The following is a 23,518-nucleotide window of genomic DNA, read 5'->3' as shown; positions in this document are numbered from 1 at the left end:
TTCCCATGGAAACTCCTTCCCATTCCCTAACTCCTATGACGTCACGCCGTCCTGGCAGCTGCGTAAAGAATAAAAGAGAGTTTATATCCAGCAGATGGTTTAAAAGTTTGCACTATAAAAGTTTTAGTTTTATTTCAGCGGGGGCGGGAGAGAATAAAAGTGATAAGAAAAAGAAAGTACCCGTTAGCGAGAAAGTACAGAGTGTCTGGAAAAATATTATTTACAGGTTAAGATTTGCTGAGAGATAGTTTGGTGAAGTGTCTCTGGGAGTTTGCTGCCGGGTTGGGGTTGGGGGGGAAGGTGCTGAATTGTTTGGTGATTGTCCTCCATCCCTCCCTCTGTGCAGTGATTTGTGATTGAGTGAGCCGTGCAGCTGCCAGGACCTTTTATTGTATAAAGCAGAGTTGCCGGAGGAGATATGGAGCCGCGGAAAATCGAGGTAAAAAATAGTTTTAGATTTTAAAAGAAAATCTTTGTGAGTTATTCCCCCCCCCACATCCCGGTGTGGGGTTGGGAGAGGCTGAGAGTGTAGTTGCAGTGGGAACTGGGTGATGGGCTGTGAGTGTCCCTGAGCTGTGTATAGGGAGCAGTGATGATGAAGTTGGATACAATGTGTCCCGGCTGCGCCCGGGGAATACTTTGTTACTAAAGCGGCTCTCCCTCTTGTTTCTTTGTTTCTCTCTCTCTCCTGCTGCCAGTGGGTCGGTCCCCCGTGCGGGTCCCACGGACCGTACACCTTCTACCGGGCTTTCAGCGTGGCCCCGGGCGGCGGGAAGGCGCTGAGCGCCAGGCTCGGTCAGTTCCTCTTTGTCCGCTGCCAGCCGCATGAGCCCGAGTGCATCGCCGAGCTGCAGCTGCTGTGGGAGGACCGCGGGCGCCAGCAACTCCTGGCCAGCACCAGGCTCTACTTCAGCCCCGAGGATACCCCGCAAGGCCGGAGCCTACACCATGGCCAGGTGAGGAGAGTACTGCAACAACTCAGGCTGGAGTGGGGGGGCTAGGAAGTTTGGAGATGAATAGGACGCCAACTGGGGGTAAACAGGCGATTGGGGTGTGGGCAGTGGGGGTTAAACAAGGACTTTGGGGGTGGGGGTGGGGGTGGGTGTTCAGTAGGGAGCCTTCTGGAGTTAAGCTGTAGCTCCTTGGGAACCAAACATTCCTTCATTATCACCCCCCCCCCCCCCCGGTCTCATACTTTCCACTCACTTCAAGGTCAGATAATCCCTGTTCAAATCTGACTCTCAATCGCCGAGTCTGCTCGGTTTTCTTGGCGTTTTCCAAACTCGGAAAGTTTCAGGAAAATTTGAATTGCTTGACGTGATTGTAACTTTCTCGCATTACTCTCTCCCTTCCATTTCCTGGTTTGCAGCTTTTCTTTTTCCTGGGATTTTATTTCAATTTTCGATATCGAAGACTAATTCAAATGACTTTTATATTTACTACCTTCACTATTAACCCGGAATCACTCGTGTCGTCAACACAGGGGATTTTTGTTTTTATTTGTTTAAAAATGTGATATTTTTCAACTTCTTCAAAATTTTTACCTGTGTAACATTGTCTGTACTTGGGCGGAGGCGTTATCAAGTTATTTCCAGGGATTTGCAAAGAGAAGCCTTTTTAAAAACAAGATTTTTAGACCATGTACGTCACCATGTTATTGGCGCTGCTTCAAACTGCAAAGGATCATAAACAATTGGTATTTCTGTGATTCAAAAATGAAATAAAGGAGAGATTAAACTCTCTGGCTGCATTTTGATCTCTGCTACAAAGGGCGTGGATCTCGCTGTTTTCCCATGTCTGCTCTTTGCGGGTTAGTTTCAGACTGATGGTAACAAATCCAGTGATCTGCAGCTATGTGGGTTTAGATCTCTGGGCAGCATTGCAGCACTATGTAATTATTATTCTGAATCTGCAGTTCACCGGAGTTGAGCTTGATTTAAGGGGCTTTCTACCGTCCTCACTTTCAGTAAAGCCATTGTTTGAAGATGGTCAACCTCACAAGAAATATCTAGAGGGGAGGCTTCACACAACAGTCTTCATTTGCTTTTGACCATTCCCTGTGTAATTTGGAATTCATTGGGATAATCTGGACCGATTCAAACCAAGCATTTCCTGACAAACAAGTTTTGACTTTTTCCAAGAGCAAATGGAAAGACTGCCTCTTTGATGAAAATAGGCCTTTTTATCCTTCTCAATTATTTTGTCTGAAGAGTTTTAGACTTTGGTATTTTGCAGTAAGTCAAACATTATATAGAATTTTACATCCGTTAATTACAGTGGTGTCTCCTTGCATAAACACGAGTGGTAGAGGCCAAGACCAAGCTGAATGATATTATTGCAAAGGATTTTCTTTTAAGTAGTCACAAAGCCAAAGTTTAATGACAGTCATAACTTAAAGATTTCCTGTAGGATTTATCAAAGCACGTCTATTATTAGTTATTAGGTTCACATTTTGATGAGTCTCCCTGCTGTTTTACTTGTTTTTTTTAAACAAGAAACCAGTGTTCTCTTCTAGAGAGTATCCTACATGGGGGTGACGGAGATGAACATTTCAGCCATGGCCACCAGATATCCAAAAATTAATCTAATCCCATTTGCAAGCACTTGACACCTAACCCTTTTAAACCCTCCTTATTCATGTACCTAACCAGCCATCTTTTAAATGTGGCAAAAGTGAGGACTGCATGTGCTGGAAACCAGAGCTTACATTAGATTGGTCCTGGAAAAGCACAGTAGGTCATGCAGCATCTGAGGAGCAGGAAAATTGACGTTTCGGGCGAAAGCCCTTCATCAGGAATAGACCCCAGAGCAAGGTGTCATCTTTTAAATATTGCCATTGTACAGAGTTGGTTAGTGTAATTGTGGATCAGGAGGCAGGAAATTAGAACTTGGTGTTTGTAAAATTGTAAACTGCTAGGGGAGAAAGCATTGCATGGTCCCTTTTTAAAAGATGGTGTGTTTTCTGTGCTTGGAGATTTAATGTGGATGGGGTCTGAGCAGCAGCGTGGAAGTCTGCAATACACCGAGCCTGAATCGAACCATCCGTATCAGAAGGCTGTACGGCTTAGTAGGTCAAGCAGCAGTTTTTACCAAGACAACAGGCTTTTGAATTTAGCCAATCAAATTGAACGAGGTACTTGGGCACCAAAACCCTATTAAATTTTAAATCTGATGGATTAGTGCTATGTTGTCTTGTGAGAAATATTGATATGTCATCATGGGTATGAAAAAAGTTGGACGAAGACCCCAGAGCAAGGTGTCATCTGCCAGAGCTAACAGCCCTTGGCTTTCGAGAATAGCTGGCTCTCAGCTTTGTCTACGTCTTAGAGAAAGGCCATCTGAATAACAATGGATGAAGAAGGCATTCTTCACAGAAGAATCAACAGAGAACGCATGGAACGTTCTGGAAGACATGTAATCTGGCTGTAATTTTGAGACTAAATTTTTTTGAGTGGGACATGTATTTATTGGAACAGCACACCATAAGAATCTTGCTTTATTCAGGAATAGTTGGTAGTTAGAAGGGTTTTATTCAGTTTGTTAATAGTTTAGTTAGTTTGTGAGTTAGATAAATAAATTGTTAATTGATTTTAAAGTGAGTGTGAGGGATTTATTGTATCTAACTAGTAGAAGTTTCTGAAAAATCGTTTCCGTCACTTTTCACACACTTTGTACAGATTATAAGGTAAGATGCTCCACTTTGGTTGTTTCACTTTTAGCTCTGAGTGAGATCACCCTCTGATTGATAAAACCACCTCCTGTGGCAGCTCATTCCAAGCTGCACCGCCCTCTGTGTGGACAAATAAAAGCCCCTCTGGTCCCTTTTGAAACCTTTCCACTATCACCTTAAGTCTGTGCTCTCTTGTTCTGGGCTCCTCCACTCCAGGGGAAAGACCTTGGCTATTCACTCTACCCATGTCCCTCATGATTTTATAAACCTCTATAAGGTCACCTCTCAGCCTCCGATGCTCCAGGGAAAATAGCCCCAGCCTATTCAGCCTCTCCCTATAACTCAAACCCTCTAACCCTGGTAACATCATTAAGTTTCACAACATGCTTCTGGTAGCAGGGAGCTCAGAATTGTACACAGTATTCCAAATGATGACACATAGGCAGGGGATCCCTGACAATATTCAGAAAGTTAAAATCACACAACACCAGGTTATAGTCCAATAGGTTTAATCAGAGGACTATAACCTGGTGTTGTATGATTTTTAACTTTGTACACCCCAGTCCAACACTGGCATCTCCAAATCATGTTCACAAAGATTGTACCAGCTGCCCAGAGGGAGTCAGTGTTATTATTGCAGTGTAGATCTCTGATGGAATGAAACAGCAGAAAAAATATTTAGCTATGCCAACAATTCTGGGTTACTGTCAACACTACTTCTCCAAATTAATGCTGGTTAGCACTAAATGTTTATTTTGTTACTTAATTCAAGTAGTTAAACAATCAAAATGTTTTTGGTTTAATTACTTCAGATGATCAGAAGAATGTACAGAATTAGCTATACCATGTAGTCTGATTTAGTTTAATTTCCCCTGTTTCTTATCTTATCCATCATAATGATTGCCTACATCCCTGTATGGTATAATGAGATCAAACATGTGACCTTATTGAATAACCAAACAGGCTCATGGGCCTGAATAGCCTTTTGTCCCAAATACCTTTTATGTTTGCATGCTCGCGTCTGTATAACATTGTCCAGCTCCACATGACCATCTTCTAGTGAAAACATCATGAATGTCTTTGTCTTGCCTGATATGTACTTGAGCTCATACAAAACCTGTATCTTGTTCTGTGCCAAGTCCTGCATGCCTATCACCTTTATTTTCATTCGATTACATTGGTTTGAATTCCAAAATCCTCATTCTTGTTATTTGTTTTTTTTAATTTTTATTTCATTCTCTTCCATCATAGCTTCTCTGTAATGTCCTGCGACGCAACTACATTATCACCCACTGACCAGAACACACTGTTGCTTGGTGCACCCCTCACTACTTCATGCTCATTACTGACCACCAGGTTTTTTCTGTTTGGTGTGCCCTTCAAACCCACTCACCCCTCCATCGCCTTTTCTTTTAGGACTCTTCTTAAAATCCAGCTTTTGTGTATACTTCTGTTATTCCTCCGAGTAAATCTCTTCGTTTGCTTTTTTTAAAAAAATTTGTCTTCTGTAAATTAATTGGGATTGTTGATGGATGGAAAAATGTTCTAATTCTGTTATTGGAAAGGGTGGAAAATGGAATGAATTTGGACTTGAGCTGCTGGAACCTGTAACAATGTGGCACTGTCACTTGCAGCAAAATGGGATCCCTGTAAAGTTGCATGTTATGGCATTTAGAAATATTTCAAAAGATGGCCTTAATTTATGTTGAGTTTCTGGAAGTGGATCATTTATATTGGCAAATAAAAGTTGAGCTTGTCTGTATCTTCAGACATTGCTGAAGTATAGTGATGCTCTGTGATCTGGGAGGAGGGAGGTGCTTCTCGAGTTTCCTTTTTGATTTGTGGAGAGGGTGTGAAGGCAATGCTGAACTTTGGTGAACTATCCTCCAGTTCTGACTGTGTTGTTATTGTGGAAGTTAACAGTAAAGGAGGAGGCAATTTGGCCCATGTACTACTTCAGTGTGTACTTCTCAACTGGGGGTACCTGCCATAATCTTAACTTTCTCTCCTTTTTCCCCAAGTGTTTTATATTCCCTTCTGAGATTATTTAAATTGGTTCAAAAACCAGCTGCAGCAAAGTATTCCATGCTCTTTCAACTCTGTGATTAAAAATTATTCTAACCCCTCCAGCTTTCCAATTAAAAGTCTTTGATTCTAACCTCAGAAACAAAATCTTTATTTATCCTCTTGGAACCCTTTCAGAATTTTAACTTTTTTTTATTTTAACAATTCCACTGAAAATGTTCATTTATTAAATCACTTCTCAGTGCATATATTTGATCCTGTCTTCCTGTTGAGTCTTTACATTGCATTAATTTTGAATGTAAAAACAAAGTTGCATAATTAGTTAGGTGACAGCTAAAATACTGTGTGCCTTTCCTGGCATTATATAAAAAGATATTGGAACTATGATAATAATGTATGTAAATTCAGAATCCCATTCTTTCATGTCTTTTCTACTTGCACTTGCACTGTTATTCATTATGCAGCTGTTCCACTGATCTTTCTTCTGCATTCTGTTAAGAGTCTTAAGTATTTAGACTATATTTCCTTTAATTGTTCTTTTTTCCTTGAAGTGATTAACTTTGTATCACATTGGACTGCAATACTTAGTAACTGTTTAAACATAGTTGTGCTTGGAAATGGAATGTCCTGCCTACTCCCATTCTCTCTCGCTATTTTAAATAAGATGTGATGTTTTGTGGAATAACCTTCAGAGAAGAAAGCCCAATTCCGAAAAGGAACAAAAAAGAAATGGAGAGTCTGAGAGAAGAAATTGTGCACTAAAGATAAAATAAAAGCAAAGCTTGGAGGTACAAGGGATAAGTCCATGTGCAATCCCAAAAACGATGGGGAGCGTGGCAGAGGACCACAGACACCCACAATAAGGGTCAGGGGTACATTTGAGTCGGTTGAATTTTTTTTGAGGACTGTTCTTGAAGGCAACTTGTGATTTTTTTTGTTTTTCAGACCTTCTCTTTTCATTTTCAGGGATTTTTTTTATTTTCACTAACTCCTTCATTTGATAATGACATTAAGTAATAACTTTATCTCCTGTATTTGTGTTGAACTTCTTAAGGTTTACTACTTTAGATAGAATAGATGGCAAAAATAATAAAGATTCCTTTGTATAAATACTCATATGTTAATTTATTATAAACACATCTCCCATGCTCTGTATCTGTCATGCATTTAACAAAATAAATAGTTAAATGCATACTGAGGTTAAAAAGATGAAACATCAAAATGATTTTTCAGAATTTATTTCTGTAACTAAGGCAAATGTAATTTGGAAATAGCTTCCTGCAAAATGTTTACAAAAGTTAAGAGATGATGACTATTATCTTATAGCACTTTGTGAATTATCTACCAGCTTTGTTTTCTATGATTCCGTAAATCAAATAAATATCAATTACTCTGCCTCCCCTTTACCGACTCTTCTCTGATGTGCAATGTCCTCTCAGCCTATTGTTTACTGTAAATCGTTTATAAATCTGGTCAGTCATGGATACATTTCCACAGTGTATAAAAACTCCAATACCTACCTTCCCAATCATCAGTGGATCAACTGGTCCCTACATCTGGTGCTGTGCTGCCTATCCCCAGCCAGTGCTCCGGCTTTGCTTGTGATATCTCTGATCCACCTAGCTGAAACCAGAGCCTTGTCCTTACTCTCCTCCTGTGTCTCAGCTCTGTGGTGTCTCTGATATGAACCAGAGAAACCTTCCCAACTCCTCCAGTCTCGGGCTTCCTCCCCTCATTTGCTTGTTGCAGCTCCAATAGCAGATTTCTGTGTCGCCTGTGTGTGGGGTGATTATTTTTTTCTCCATTTGATTTCCTCCCCCTCACCACCACCACCTATGATTGTTTTGGCGGTGGTTTAAGGGTGTTCATGGGTAAATTCATCATGGCTCCCTGTGTAGTCTGACAGTTGATTTGAGTAAATGAAAACCTGGAGAGAAATAAGTGAAGTAACAGCACTGAACTGAATGTGGATGAAATGGGTGGCATGGTGGCTCAGTGGTTAGCACTGCTGCCTCTGCACCAGGGACTCAGCCTCGGTGACTCTGTCTGTGTGGAGTTCGCACGTTCTGTCTGCATCTGTGGCATTTCCTCCCAGTCCAGGGATGTGCAGGTTAGGGTGGATTGGCCATGCTAAATTGTTCCATTGTGACCAGGATGTGCAGGTTAGGATAGATTGGCCATAGTGTCCAGGGAGGTTCAGGCTAGCTCGATTAGCCATGGTGAATGCAGAGTTATAGGCATTGGGTCTGGGTGGGGTGCTCTTTGCAGGGTCATTATGGACTCAGAGGGCCAAATGGCCTCCTTCTACACTGCAGGAGTTCTAAGAAATAGCCTGTACAGGTGATTGTTAAAGTGACTTTCAGACCTGAAAGAAAACAACTGACTGAATGCTTAGATAAGAAAGAAGGCTCTAATTGTAAAGTATGTTGGAGAAATCTGTATTACCTTACTAACAACTTTTGTTTTCAGGTGTAGTTGAATAATGGCTATGTTAATGATATTTAAAAGTGGCGGTTTAGAATGATGAGTGGACCAGCCCTTCGATCTGTACCATTATACAGCTGGATAGTGTACACTCTACTACACATTAATCTGTACCCCTTGTTATCCTTAACCTAACGAAACAAACTCCTATTTAAATTGACCCACAATTCACAGGTTTTAGGGAGACAGAGCCTCAGATTTCCGTTGTCCGCTAATGTCCAAATGTTGCTGCCTTAGCTTGAAGTTTCTGACCTTGCTCCCTGTTCAGCATCTGAACTGGGGGATTATATTTTTTTTCTATCTATCTCATTAAATTCTGTATTTTTATTTTTATTACCTGTGATAGTTGGATCACTGAACCTCCTAAACTCGGATTGAAGTCCAGTTGTTGAATTTGCATTATTTCCCTCCTCGCATGTGAAAATATTTTTCACTGCCTCATCCATGAGAAGACAGAATAAATCTTTTTCATTTGATTTAATTTAAAGGCATGTCTTGAGTCTAGAATTTTTGTTGTATTCAGGTGGATAGAATAACCTGCTGCACTTTTCAATTGTTAACACATCGACTTGAGAAGTGAAAACAATTACGTTCACCGAATTATAGTGTTTGCTGATGATAGGATGTTGCAGAAAGTGTCCATTTGATTCATCATGATCATACTGGCTTTTTGACAGAGCTATCTAATTATTCCACTCCCTTGCACATTCTCCATAACCCAGCAAATGTTTCCTCTTTAAATGCATATTTGGTTCCTTTTTTGGGAATTACTACAGAGTCTATTTTCACCGCACTGAGGCAGTGCATTCCAGATCATCATAGCTTACCACTTAAATGAAAAATCATCTTGGCTGTCCCCTAGCGTGTCCAAGTAAATTAGATTCAGGACTGTGTCCCTCATCCATCAGTCAATAAGACTGTGACTGAACTGATTATTCCACAGTCATGCCTGAGAACATCCAAGTCCCTCAGACCACTGCGCTCTGAAATCTCCCACTGTTTAAATCATCGTTTTTCAAATCTTCCTGCCAAAATGGAAAATTTTACATTTTTACATTTTCTGCTCTCATATCTTTGCCCACTTAGTAATGTGTCTATTATCTTTTTATAGTTTAGATCAGTGTGGTGCTGGAAAAGCACAGCAGGTCAGGCAGCACCTGAGGAGCAGGAGAGTCAACGTTTCAGGCAAAAGCTCTTCAGGCTTGATTCCTGATGAAGGGCTTTTGCCTGAAACGCTGAAAATGTGTTGCTGGGAAAGCACAGCAGGTCAGGCAGCATCCGAGGAGCAGGAGAGTCAACATTTCGGACATGATTCCTGAAGAAGGGCTCATGCCCAAAATTCGATTTTCCTGCTCCTCGGATGCTGCCTGACCTGCTGCGCTTTTCCAGCACCACTCTAATCTAGACTCTGATTTCCAGCATCTGCAGTCCTCACTTTTGCCTATTATCTTTTTAACCTACCTATGTTGGCTTTGCAACTTTAATTTTGCACCAATCTTTTTTGTCACGGACAAATTTAGCAACTATATCTTTGGTCCCTTCCTTCAAGTCATTGATATAAATGGTATAATATGGCAGTGCCAGCACTGACTATGGCACAAAACCCATTACATCTTGCCAAATAGAAGTTGATTAATTTATGTCTACAGTTAGCTTGCCAATCCTCTAGCCATGTTTGTGTGTTGCCCCCAAACCATGAGCTTTCATTTTCTGCAATAGCCTTTAATGTGACACCTTATCAAATACCTTCAGGAAATCAGAAGTGCACTATATCAACTGGTTGTAACAGCTGGTTATCTTCACAAAGAACTCCAATGGGTTGGTTAAACCTGATTTCCCTTTCACAAAGCAGTGTTGATTGTACCTGGTTACCTTGAATTTTTCCATGTGACCTGTTGTGGTATCTTCAGTAGCTTAACATCAGTCATAGGGCGCATGTTAAAGTTGATTGGTCTGTAGTTTCCTGCTTTCTGTCTCCCTTTTCGAATAAAGGAGTTACGTTTGCTGTTTTCCATTCAAAAGGGACTTTCCCGGTATCTGTTGAATTTTGGAAAATTAAAACTAACCCATCGGCGGTCTCCCCAACCAATTCTTTTACAACCCAAGGTTGAAATCCATTCGGACCGAGGGATGTGTCCGCCTGCAACTTGAACAGTTTGCTGAGTACTACTACCTCGGTGATTATCGTTTTCTTGAATTACTCTTTTCCCCCTTCCATTTCTTAACTTGCAGTTTTTTTTTCCTGGGATGTTTTATATTGAAGACTAATCCAAAAGCCCAATACGTTTTACCATGAGGACTCCATCCCCATAGTTAAGGGGACAGACAGGAGGTTCTGTGGGAATGAGAAAGAGACTCATGGTTGGTGTGTTGTGAGCCAGGTGCAGGGTTCATGATATCCCGGATTGTTTTCGGGATCCTTGAGGGGGAGGGGGAGGGAGGAGGGAGGGCAGCCCCAAGTCGTGATCCACATGGGCACCAAAGACATAGGTAGGAAGAGAGATGGGGATTTAGAGCAGAAATTCAGAGTTAGGGTAGAAGCTTAGAGCTAGAACAGTTTTGTTATCTCTGGTTTGTTGCCCGTGCCATGTGCTAGCGAGGTGAGGAATAGGGAGAGAGAGGAATTGAACGTGTAGCTACAGGGATGGTGCAGGAGTGAGGGTTTCAGATACCTGGATAATTGGGGCTCTTTCTGGGATAGCTAAGACCTCTACAAACAGGATAATCTTCACCTGAACCAGAGGGGTATCAGTATCCTTGGGGGGAGGATTTGATAATGCTCTTCGGGAGGGTTTAAAATAATTCAGGGGGATGGGAACCTGAATCGTAGCTCCAGTGTGCAGCAGGTTGAGGGGTCAGAAATAAGGTTTCAAGGTCGCAAGAGTGCATCTGCAGCCATGAGGATGGTTTGTAATATGTCTACTTCAACGCCAGGAGCATCCGGAATAAGGTGGTGAACTTGCAGCATGGGTTGGTACCTGGGAGTTCAATGTTATGGCCATTTTGGAGACATGGAATGTTGTTGCAGGTTCTGGGATTTAGATGTTTCAGTAAGATCAGGGAAAGTGGTAAAAGAGGGGGAGGTGTGGCTTTGTTAGTCGAGGACAGTATCACAGTGCAGAAAGGATGCTTTGAGGACTCATCTACTGAGGTAGTATGGGCTGAGAATTAAACGTTAGCCAGGAAAGACCTAAAGAGAGAGCTAAGAAGAGCCAGGAGGGGTCATGAGAAGTCATTGGCAAGTAAGATCAAGGAAAACCCTAAAGGTTTCTATAGGTGTGTCAGGAATAAGAACGGCTAGGGCTAATCAAGGACAGCAGTGGAAAGTTGTGCGTGGAGTCCAAGGACATAGAAGAGGCACAAAATGAATATTTTTCATCAGTAATCACACAAAAAAAGACAGCGTTGTCTCGGAGAATACCGAGGTACAGGCTACAAGATGAAACGGTCCTGAGGTTCACCAGGAGGAGGTGTTAGCAATTCTGGAGAGTGTGAAAATAGGTAAGTCCCCTGGGCCGGATGGGATTTATTTTAGGATTCTCTGGGAATCCAGGGAGGAATTTGCAGAGACTTAAGCTTTGATCATTGTTATCATTGTCTACAGGAATAGTGCCAGATGACTGAGGGACAACATTTGCTATCCTCTTCTTCAAGAAGGGGAGTAGAGACAACCCTGGTAATTATAGACCAGTGAACCTTACTTTGGTTGTGGCTGAAGTGTTGGAAAAGGTTATAAGAGAGAATTTATAATCCTCTAAAAGGAATAAGTTGATTAGGGATAGTCAACACAGTTTTGTGAAGGGAAGGTTGTGCCTCACAAGCCTTGGTGTTCTTTGAGAAGGTGACCAAACAGATGGATGAGGGTAAAGCGGTTGATGTGGTGTATGCGGATTTCAGTAAGGCATTTGATAAAACTCCCCACAGTAGGCTATTGTACAAAATACAGAGGCATGGGATTGAGGGAGATTTAGTGGTTTGGATCAGAAATTGGCGAGCTGAAAGAAAACAGAGGGTGGTGGTTGATGGGAAATATTCATCCTGGAGTTCAGTTACTAGTGAGGTACAGCAAGGATCTGTTTTGGGGCCACTGCTGTTTGTCATTTTTATAAATGACCTCTGAGGCAGTAGAAGGATGGGCTAGTAAATCTGTGGATGACATGAAGGTCAGTGGAGTTTTGGATAGTGCTGAAGGATGTCACAGAGGGACATAGATAAGCTGCAGAGCTGGGCTGAGAGGTGGCAAATTGAGTTTGATGCAGAAAAGTGTGAGGTGATTCACTTTGGAAGGACCAACAGGAATAAAGAGTACTGGGCTAATGGTAAGAATCTTGCCAATGTAGATGAGCAGAGAGATCTCATTGTCCATGTGCATAGATCCCTGAAAGTTGCCATTCGGGTTGATGGGGTTGTTAAGAAAGCACATAGTGTGTTAGCTTTTATTGGTAAAGGGATTGCGTTTCAGAGCCACTAGGTCATGTTGCAGCTATACAAAACACCGTTGCGGTTGCACATGAAGTGTTGCATCCAGATCTTGTCATTGCATTATACGAAAGATGTGGAAGCTTTGGAAAGGGTGCAGAGGAGATTTACTAGGACGTTGCCCGGTATGGAGGGAAAGCCTTACAAGGAAAGGCTGTGAGACTTGAGGCTGATTTTGTTAGGCAGAAGTTTGAGGTGACTTAATTGAGACATATAAGATAATCTGAGGATTAGATAGGATGGACAGTGAGCGCATTTTTCCTCTGATGGCGATGGCTAGCACAAGGGGACATAGCTTTAAATTGAGGGGTGATAAATAAAGTACAGATGTCAAAGGTAGTTTCTTAACTCAGAGTCGTAGAGGTGTGGAACGCACTGCCTGCAACAGTCATAGAATTGCCAACTTTAAGATAATTTAAGTGGACATTGGATAAATATATGGATGATAATGGAATAGTGTGGGTTAGATCGGCTTCAGATTGGTTCCACAGGTTGGCACAACATCGAGGGCCAAAGGGCCTGTACTGCGCTGGAATGTTCTATGTTCTAATTGCCGTCTCCATTATTATTTCTCCACATTCCATAGGCTCAACACTCTCATTACATTTTCTTTGTTAAATATTAATGGAAGCTCTTACTATCTGCATTTATATTTCTAGCTAACTTTCTCTTGTACACTGATTTTTCCCTCCTTATTAATATTTTAAGCATTCTTTGCTTTTTTGTATTCTGTCCAATCTTTTGACCTACCACTCCCCTTTGTGAAATTATATGCTTTTATTTAAGTTTGATTCTGTCTTGATATTTTGAGTTAATTGTAGACAGTGGAACTCCATTACATTTCAACAAGAAAGAAGAATTCTACCTATTCTGTATATTCTGAAATATCTACTTAAATGTCTGCCATAGCATCTCTACTGACCTACCCCATGACCGGATTTGTCTGTTCACCTTAGCCAGCTCTGCTTTTGTGCCCTCAGTTATTCTTGTTTCAGTTTAAGTTCCTAGAGATGGACCCAAACTTCTTTCCATCAAGCTGAATGAATTTTACAGTCATGTGATAGTTACTGCTACCTGGGTCATCCTCACTGTGAGGTTAATCCCCATCTCGTTTCACAGTCCCAGTTCTGTTGTATGGTTGACTTCAGAATAAGCTCCCTTAAGGAACTAACTGAAAATATTCTGTGAACTCCTCCTCTAGACTACCTTTGACCGTCTGATGGGGTAAAATCCCCATGATTATCACTGCACCTTCTGCTATGTTGCCATTGTTTTGTCATGTGGTTACTGTTATGTGGGTGTGGTATCCAGGCATCCTATGACATCTTGCCTTTACCGTTTCTCATTTACATTCAGATAGCTTCCAAATCCTCGTTTCTTGGACTTGGGTCATCCTCTGAAACGGACACCATAATTAGCATCTTTGCCTCTTCCTTATTTCTTGTCCTTTCTGAATGTAATGTACCCTTCAATGTACAGGTCACATTGTCATCCTGCAGCCATGTTCCTGGGTAATAATAGCTTTCAGATCATACTTAATGCAAATAGAATAATCAGTTCTGTTTCAAATGATAGGTTTTGTCATAGTCATACTGCACTGGTACAGACCTTCTGTCCAACCAGTTCATGCCGAATATAATCCCAAACTAAACTACTCCCACCTGCTTACTCCTGACCAATATCCCTCCAAACCGTTCCGATTCATGTACTTAGCCAAATATCCCTTTTATTATTTTACTAACCTCTTGCCTTGTTTGATTTACTCTTAGATTTGTACTGTCTATGCCTTCCTGTCTTGATATGTTTATCAATTCCTCTATTGATACTTTCCTCTGTACTCTTATCTGCATTCTTTCAATTATCCCACCTACCCAAATGTGATCCCTTACCTGTGACATCGCGCTTAAACCCTCTCTACTTCCCTGGTTATGTCGTTCACTTAAGCACTAGTCCCAAAAAGTTTGGGGTAACGACCATCCTAACGATGTGACTCTCTCATTTCCCTTAGTACTGGTCCCAGTGCTGTAAGGATGGTTTCTTTCAGTGATCTTAAACCTGACTTCTGGTTTCCTATACACCTGGTGATTGGGAACAATAGGCATTATATCGTCCGAAAACCTTGCTCCAACTAGCCAGTACTTTAGCAGTTGTATTGCTGTTTGATCAAAAGACTGGTTGTTTTCCTTTTTTGGATTTGTAACTAGAGCTCATGCTGACATCATTTCGAAATGTAATATTTTCTCGCTAGGGACTCAAAATATTTAAAAATTCTCATGCGAGGGCTGTGTTTGTAGCCACAGCTCTAATGTGCTGGGCCCAGCATGCTGTTCAATTCCTCACCAGAGAAGAGTCAGGGGTAGGTGGGTGGTAAGGATAGGTTTAGACAGGAAACAGGGGGATCTAATGCCAGTATGTAATGAGTTGGTCAAGGTATGGATGGAGCAAATGGTAATGCGATATGGGGATGGATGAGTCCTAGGAGGGGTGCAAGTGAGGGGAGTTTGAAGGGGGTGCATGCGGTGGATGGGAATCCTTAAAGCACTTACGAAGCAAATGGGTCATTAACTTGGGCATTCTGTGAAGCTGGAAGGCGCATGGCATTTGCTAAGAATGCATCTCATCCCTTGGTCTTCCAGATGAACACCTACAGCCAGGACAGTGAGTCATAGACTCTGAAGTGAGGCTTCCAGCTTTTCATGTGTTTGATGGCAAACACCTGCATCGCTCCTGATGGTGGCACCTTGCTGTTGGGTGCCCCAGCTGACGGTGGCACCTTGCTATTGGGTGCTAGCTGAGAACACAGCAAGTGCAGTACTCTTAAAATCGCAATCTTGCTTTCTTCGGAAGTTGCATGCTGTTCACAATTTCTTGCAAAGTTGTTATTAAAATTTTGTGCGGAGTTCTCCAGCACTCTGGAGTTTGATTTAGTATGTAGAAATATCACACTGGATGTGGCGTTTTAGTTTATAGTCCTGTTGTGAGACAAAAGCTGAAGTTATGTCTAGTCCTGCTGATTACTGGAAGCATGTTGATAAATGGAATTTATTGAGCTTTCCTCCTGTATACACCAAAGAATACTCGGCCAAGTGTTCGGAATTGGTGCAGTTTCACATTCTTCTCATTCCTAACATTTCTGTTTCCTGCTTGCTTTTTTTGGAAAGCTGTAGAAACAGGCATGTTCAGGACTACCGTTAATCCAGGAAGAAATTAAGAAGGAAGAAAAAATAAAAAACTTAACATTTACTTGTCAGCAAGCCAATCATTGGCTCCTAACCAGACACTTAAAGGGAAATCTCTACTTGTAGTTAAATATCTAGAGTGGACAGTTACCAAACAGGAATAGTGTTTGAAATGAACTGTATTCAGCTATAACATTAAGAAATATTTGGACTTAAAATGTGGAAGTTTTCCTACTGTAATCTCTTGTGAATTCATGTGAATGTGACAAAGCTGTGCACTCAGCAAGTAAAATCTAGAAACTTTCATTTTAAGTTCCTAATTGTTGTGTGCACATTTCTGCTTTCAAAATTTCTCTACCCAGAACACCTAACCAGTGAGTTCAAAGTTTGTGAGAAGATTTGTAGCTCGGGTGCTCGTTGTGGTTCTGTTCGCTGAGCTGGGAGTTTTTGTTACAAACGTTTCGTCCCCTTTCCAGGTGACATCTTCAGTGCTTGGGAGCCTCCTGATTCCTCCGGCATTATGCACAGAAGTGCTTCACAGGAGGCTCCCAAGCACTGAAGATGTCACCTACAAAGGGGACGAAACGTTTGCAACAAAAACTCCCAGCTCGGCGAACAGAACCACAACACCTAACCAGTGAGTGCTATTGCTTTTAAGATTACAGTTTTGTTTAACATGCCAGGACTGCCTGCCACCTGTGTTTTATTGTCTTCCTGCAGCTCAGTGACTACAAGCAGGCAGTGTTACAGAATAGAATCTCACCAGATGTTACTCTGATTTGGTTTATTGTTGTCACATGTAGTGACAGTGACAAAGTTTGTTTTGTGTGTAGTGCAGGCAGATCATACCACAAAGGATCGTTGAGTGATTGTATTCCTCGCTCTGTTCAATGTTACAGCTGCAGCAAAGGTGCACAAAAAGCAAGATCAATATTGAGTACGGTTAATAGAGTTCATGAGATTTGAAGGGATGCTGTCATCTTTGACTTTGTGTTTACGGCTTTTGTCTCCTGGATTGCAGGCTGACTCTGATACGAAGAGGGAACTTTAAATGATTGGCCGTTCTCGCTACACAAATATATAAAATGAAACCTCTAAATTATCCAGGCCTGTTACAGAGAGGAAGATGAGAATCAAAGGGAAAATTGGTTCTGGCTACACTTGTGTTTTTTTTTTATTGGTTGTATTATTGAGTGAAGTCCGATCCCTGTAGTTATTGTCTGTGGAGGAGGAAGAGAAACCGAAGGAAAGGAATTGGCTAATTTTAAACACTCCTGAGGGCACAGTCTCTAACCCTGGATGGTTCCTGTCAGTTAAAATGTTTCTGGGTTTTCATCTTCTGAAGATTTTGGATTTTTTTTATGGTTAGTGTATTTATAAAAATCCAATTTTTTCTGTTGTGCGATTGTTACTTGATGGGCGATGGAACTTGATGAAGCAATATTGGGTTTTTCAGTGCTTGCTTTCTGTTTTGAAATGCTTCAGTATGAAACTGCTTACCCGGTTAAATTGCAATCGATAAAGATGCTACAAAAATGTCTCTTCCCAAAACCAACATTACAAAGTGAGACTGGAGTAAGTTTTTAGTGTTGTTGAGCTGGTTTTAAATTGTATAGTGAACCAGTGTGGCCACTCGTGCTCCTGTGTGGCATCTTACAATATTATACTATGTAAAAAAAAAAATGCTTTATGAACTCAAGTTGTTGGAAAGGACAAGGGCAAATTTATATTATTTCTGCCTGTTATCCATATGTAAATTCAACTGATATTCAGACTGGACTCAATTTTTGACACTTTCAGTTTAATTAACTTCTAAAACAAAAGTTAAACTAAGAGGAGGATGGGGGATTTCAAGGTTCGGGGGCACATTTTTAAGGTGAGGGGAAAGAGATTTCAAGAAGACATGAGGGGCAAATTTGTTACATCGTAGTTTGCATGTGGAATAACTTCCTGAGGAAGTGGTGGAGGTGGGTACAATTACAATGTTTAAAAGATACTTGGATAAGGACATGATTAGGAAATGTTTGGTGGGAAATGGGCCGGGGGTAGGTGGGACGAGTTTAGTTTGGATTATGGTTAGCATGGACTGGTTGGACCAAAGGGTCAATTTCTGTGCTGTATGACTCTACTTAAAACAGAAAATACTGGGAAAACTCAGCAGGTTTGGCAGCATCTGTGCAGAGAAAGCAGAGTTAATGTTTACTTCCAGTGATCCTTCTACCGATGAGAAGTGGGTCATCTGGTCCTTCAACCTTGCTCTGGGGTTCAATAAACCAATGTTAGTTACATTTGGGCATGCTATCTTCAAGTTCTTTGACTTTTTTTTAGTACCCAAGACTCTTTGACCAGCCTTTTTTAGGATTTGCCACAAACTTGCACAACAGCGTCAAGGCAGATTAGTGGGAAAGCTAATTTACCATTGATCAAAAGGACCATCTAGCTATAAGACTAGTAATTGCTGCTAATTATGTTGCAGCCTTGTATCTTCAGCTACAGAAATTAGAAATGTGCTGCTTATGTTTCATTCTGTGGATAAGCTTGAAATAAAAATTCAGTTTTGCTTCTTGTGTGCAGTTTGTTTTTTATTGTATTTAGATACGTTCTGCCAGGAGGAGGATGATTTATCAAGTTACTTAACAATATGTTGAAACAATTGGTGTAGAGTTTTAAGTTCTGGAATCTCTGTTTTAATCAGGTCGTCTAACAAAAGTCTCTCTCTCTTTTTAAGGCAGAGGTTTAAATGGCTGGTATTAGCAGAGTGATTGTGTATCCACACAGAGCCCTGATCAGAGGCAGAGACCAGATACAGGAATATACTTTCAAAGGATCAGAATCTTTCAAAGGTTGCTTTGAATGTTTGTTGGATTTGTTCTTGGGTAATCTGGGTCTGTACTTGGTGGACGACTGGGTGTGAGCTTTGGGGTTCGGCATGAGTTTAAGGGTGAACTGAGATCACTCGAACAAAGGCAAGCTACCAGAAGAGGGTGTAATAGGAGGAGGTTGAAGGAAGCTGTATTGGTTCAGGATGTTGAAGAAGCAATTCTCTTATCTGAAACTCAGCAACAAATGACATCAGTGTGAGACATCAATACTTCAGCCTGGCGTAGCCTCCGTATAATCTGCCATCTGCTGCAGTCACTGCAATAATATCAGAGTAGGGCAAGAGTTACATTTGTCACTGACTGAAAATGTGTTCCAATGAATTTTTGTTTCCTAGCTGTTGCTGGTCTTGCGGTTTATTGTTCCCTCGTTGAGTAAGAGAGGTTATTGAGGTTCTCTGTTCTAGGAGTAATCTACATTTTATTCTGCTTTGCCAGAGGCAGTTGGGTGGACCAAGTGTGAATTGCTGCAGTGTGGGCCTGTTCACTGACTGGCATGGAGTGGTAAAGTTAGGAGGTGGGTTACTGTCTTACTGAGGGTACAGGTGGGTTTTGGTCCATGGAGCCAGAGCTGCTTTACTAGGGGTGGTGTTCCACAAACCCACCCATGTGTATGGAGACAAACTACTGAGCAGCTGCAAGGCTCCTTGATGCAATTGTCAACCATGGTGGTGAACAGCCCAAGCTCCCAATGCAGCACTGATACTGTGTGGATACTGATTTGTGCTGCATTGGAAACTGTGACATTGGTTGTCACATGCAACGTAAAATCCACGAATTAAAGTGGCTCAAGGCTTGCATGGGAGTGCAGCGAGATCCGTGCTGGAAGAAGGGGTCGAGTGGTGACCATAATACAGTCTGTTTGGCTGATGTGCCTTTTATGATGAAATAGTTGGATGTGCAGCCTGTAATCTATAGGTGTGAGGCTTTCAACGGTGCTTGGTTGGTGAGAGAGCGCATCAGAGTATTACTTATGAAGCATGACCGTGATTGAGTCGGTGAGTAATGATGAGCTGATTGGTTGAGGCTGCTGTTGTATTTAGTGAGACACAAAGATGCATTCAGTCCTTTTGTTCACCTAGGAGGTAGTCAATCCTGTTCTGACATCACTTTTGGGTTCTTGAGACTTGACACCTTGCATGCACATCCACAGCTACCTGCTTCCAATTCCTTGCTTACTTGCTGTGTCTGGACAGTCTCCTTACTCCCGCACATACAGGGCCTGCTCCTCTTTCCTATCTTCTTGACTGAGAAACTTGGGATCTGCGTTCTCCTCTGCTGTGTCACTCCTCACTCTTCAGCCCACATCAGATTCTCCTCATCCTGACGCCCAGTTTGCATTTCCCATTTCAGGGCTGCAGATTAGCTTTCAGGCTGTCGTTGAAGTTGCATGATGAATCAGTGAAGCTGCTGATGCTTCCAGCCAGTGGCCATGATGGTTTGTACTAGCTGGGGGCAGAGATCGCTCTGATTAACAGGCAACATGAAGCTGGTGACAGTTTGCAATGCAGTCAGTAACTCTACACCGAACAAAAGAATTCCATTATTAAGCCCAGCTCCTCATGCAAGTGCGCCTTTTCTCAATAATGCTCCCACTGTACTGCAGGGAACTGGGGTTAATCAGGTGTTTTCATGATCTGGGGCTGGCTATCCAGTTTAGTGCCATCAGTATTTGAATTGAATTGATTGTCGTGTGTATCGAGGCACCGTGAAAAGCTTTGTCTTGTGAGCAATACAGGCAGATCACAGAGTTAAGTAGCATAGATAAGTAAATAACAGGTAAACAGCAGCAAAAACAAAAACACAGGTACAGGTGAATGTTAAGAGTTTGAGAGTCCATTCAGTATTCTCACAACAAGGTAGAAACTGTTATGAAACTGGCTGGTGCATGTGTTCAGGTTTCTGTACCTTCTCCCCAATGGTAGAGGTTGTAGAAAAACATTGCCAGGGTGGGATGGATCTTTGAGAATGCTGGTGGCCTTTCCTTGACAGCGGGGCCTGGGAGATGGATTCTATAGAACCATTTTTTTGGTGAAAACGATGGACCGAGGCAAAAATGGCCCCGGAAGTCTATGGAGGAGTGTAACTGATAGCGTGGGCCATTCGCTCTGCAATTTTCTAACTTCTTTTCATCTTGGGTCTGTGATTGGAATGGCAGGGCAGGACTGGCCGAAGTTTTGCAGCCTGATACTATCAGATGTTGGTGGTGTCAGAATGCTGATTCCGCAACTCGCAGAAGGTGTGAAACAACTTTGAGTCATCTTAGGTAAAGATTATGTGATAGTTACAGAGAACAGTCCAGCACAAGAACAGGCCCTTTGGCCCGCCATATTTACACTGTCCATGGTGCCATTCTAAACTGCTCCCAGGAGGACCAGTTCCAACACCGCACAGCCCAGATGGCCTCCTTCTTCAAGGACCGCAGATTCCCCCCAGACGTGATCGACGATGCCCTCCACCGCATCGCCTCCACTTCCTGCTCCTCCGCCCTTGAGCCCCGCTCCTCCAACCGCCACCAAGACAGAACCCCACTGGTTCTCACCTACCACCCCACCAACCTCCGCATACAACGTATCATCCGCCGCCATTTCCGCCACCTCCAAACGGACCCCACCACCAAGGATATATTTCCCTCCCCTCCCCTATCAGCGTTCCGCAAGGACCACTCCCTTCGTGACTCCCTCGTCAGATCCACACCCCCCACCAACCCAACCTCCACCCCCGGCACCTTCCCCTGCAACCGCAGGAAATGTAAAACCTGCGCCCACATCTCCACACTCACTTCCCTCCAAGGCCCCAAGGGATCCTTCCATATCCGCCACAAGTTCACCTGTACCTCCACACACATTATCTATTGCATCCGCTGCACCCGATGTGGCCTCCTCTATATTGGGGAGACAGGCCGTTTACTTGCGGAACGCTTCAGAGAACACCTCCGGGCCGCCCGAACCAACCAACCCAATCACCCCGTGGCTCAACACTTTAACTCCCCCTCCCACTCCACCGAGGACATGCAGGTCCTTGGACTCCTCCACCGGCAGAACACAACAACACGACAGCTGGAGGAGGAGCGCCTCATCTTCCGCCTGGGAACCCTCCAACCACAAGGTATGAATTCAGATTTCTCCAGTTTCCTCATTTCCCCTCCCCCCACCTTGTCTCAGTCGGTTCCCTCAACTCAGCACCGCCCTCCTAACCTGCAATCTCCTTCCTGACCTCTCCGCCCCCACCCCACTCCGGCCTATCACCCTCACCTTGACCTCCTTCCACCTATCCCACCTCCATCGCCCCTCCCCCTAGTCCCTCCTCCCTACCTTTTATCTTAGCCTGCTTGGCTCTCTCTCTTATTCCTGATGAAGGGCTTATGCTCGAAACGTCGAATTCTCTATTCCTGAGATGCTGCCTAACCTGCTGTGCTTTGACCAGCAACACATTTGCAGCCATTCTAAACTAACCCCATTTTCCTGCATGTGGTCCATCTCTCTCTCTGTTCCCTGCCTCCTCATGTTTGTCTAAGTAGTGCTACCTGTGTCTGCTGCTTCCAGGCAGAGGGTTCCCGACATTTATTACTCTCTTGTGCAAAAAGAAAGCACTTGCCAAAATGCTTTTAGTTGACATAATCCAACCCCATCCAAGTTGGATGTCCTGCCTGCAAGATGCTGGTGGCTGGTATGTGCTGGATAGAATCTACCAAGTAGATCTTGCAGTTAGGTCAGAGAATGATGCATTGTGGTGTACCAAATCCTACAAACTGATCGAGCTTATCTTGAGCAGTGAATTGCTGCTGCATTCTTGCCCAGCTTTAATGTTAAGATCAGCATGGTTTCCATGGCAGTAAGAGCTTTTAACAATAGCCATAATCCACTGATCTGACAGGAGCTGCCCAGTGGGAGCATTTTCTAAAGATATTGAGAAAAAGCTCACTTGTATGAGGAACTGGGCTTAATAGTGGAATTCTTTTGTTTGGTATAGAGTTACACTCAAATTAGTGGAACTACTTAAAATAAATTTAAATAAAAATTCTCACAATGAAATTGTGTTTGTGGCAGGCAATTTTAAGTTTTCAAAAACAAAACTGGAGAGGGCTTTTGAGAGTTTTTAGGTGTTGATTTTGAAGGCAGATTGACTGACCAGTTTGTTGGCTGTCTCTTACCCAGATGTATTGGTGCTTGAAAGAGATTTTTGTTTTCCTTGTTTGGGTGAATGTATTTTAAACAGTGATCACTAATAGCATCTCTGGGGGAAATTGATTTGAATTGGTAACTGATCCTGACTTGGGCAAATTCTGATTAACCGAGCCACTGTTCCACCCGGATTGATGTTTACTTAATTTCAATTGAATATGTGTTTTCTTTTCCTGAGGACTTAATTTCATTCCACTCCTCCCCTCTCCTTCACTTTTGGGTCTCCTCTGGTCTCACTGAGGCAGAGGTGAACTGGGTACCATGTAGGATTGTTTTCCAGTCTGCTGCTGGCAGACAAATGAAGGTGACCCAGTTATGTTTTTGTCACAAATCACTTGGCTGTGTGCAACACTTTCCCTTGGTGACCTGGCTGAAATTGGAAAGATGTAGCCGTTGGAGGGACAGTCTGCAAGAGAGGGAGAGGGGGACATTATCATATCATTCAGTGCTATCTTCACTTCCAAATTTTCAATGTTAACTTAGCCGTTTTCACTATTGGTATCTAGTGGTATCACAGCTGCAAATGTGTTGCTGGTCAAAGCACAGCAGGCCAGGCAGCATCTCAGGAATAGAGAATTCGACGTTTCGAGCATAAGCCCTTCATCAGGAATAAGAGAG

The 23,518-nt window shown here is 42.6% G+C and overlaps 1 protein-coding gene across 1 annotated transcript in view; it reads left to right on the top strand.

Annotated features, from left to right (window-relative positions):
- Nucleotides 1–381: 381 nt before the first annotated feature.
- The window catches only part of LOC132823312 (AT-rich interactive domain-containing protein 5B-like), a 101,254-nt gene continuing 78,117 nt past the window's right edge, over nucleotides 382–23,518 (top strand). The window contains exons 1-2 of the mRNA XM_060836988.1: nucleotides 382–439; nucleotides 699–956. Coding sequence (XP_060692971.1) covers nucleotides 419–439; nucleotides 699–956 — 279 coding nt within the window. The 5' untranslated portion in view covers nucleotides 382–418. The remainder of the gene's footprint in view (nucleotides 440–698; nucleotides 957–23,518) is intronic.

Source organism: Hemiscyllium ocellatum, chromosome 16, assembly GCF_020745735.1.
Source record: "Hemiscyllium ocellatum isolate sHemOce1 chromosome 16, sHemOce1.pat.X.cur, whole genome shotgun sequence".
NCBI classification, from domain to species: domain Eukaryota; kingdom Metazoa; phylum Chordata; class Chondrichthyes; order Orectolobiformes; family Hemiscylliidae; genus Hemiscyllium; species Hemiscyllium ocellatum.
This window is presented reverse-complemented; position numbering and strand designations above follow the sequence as displayed.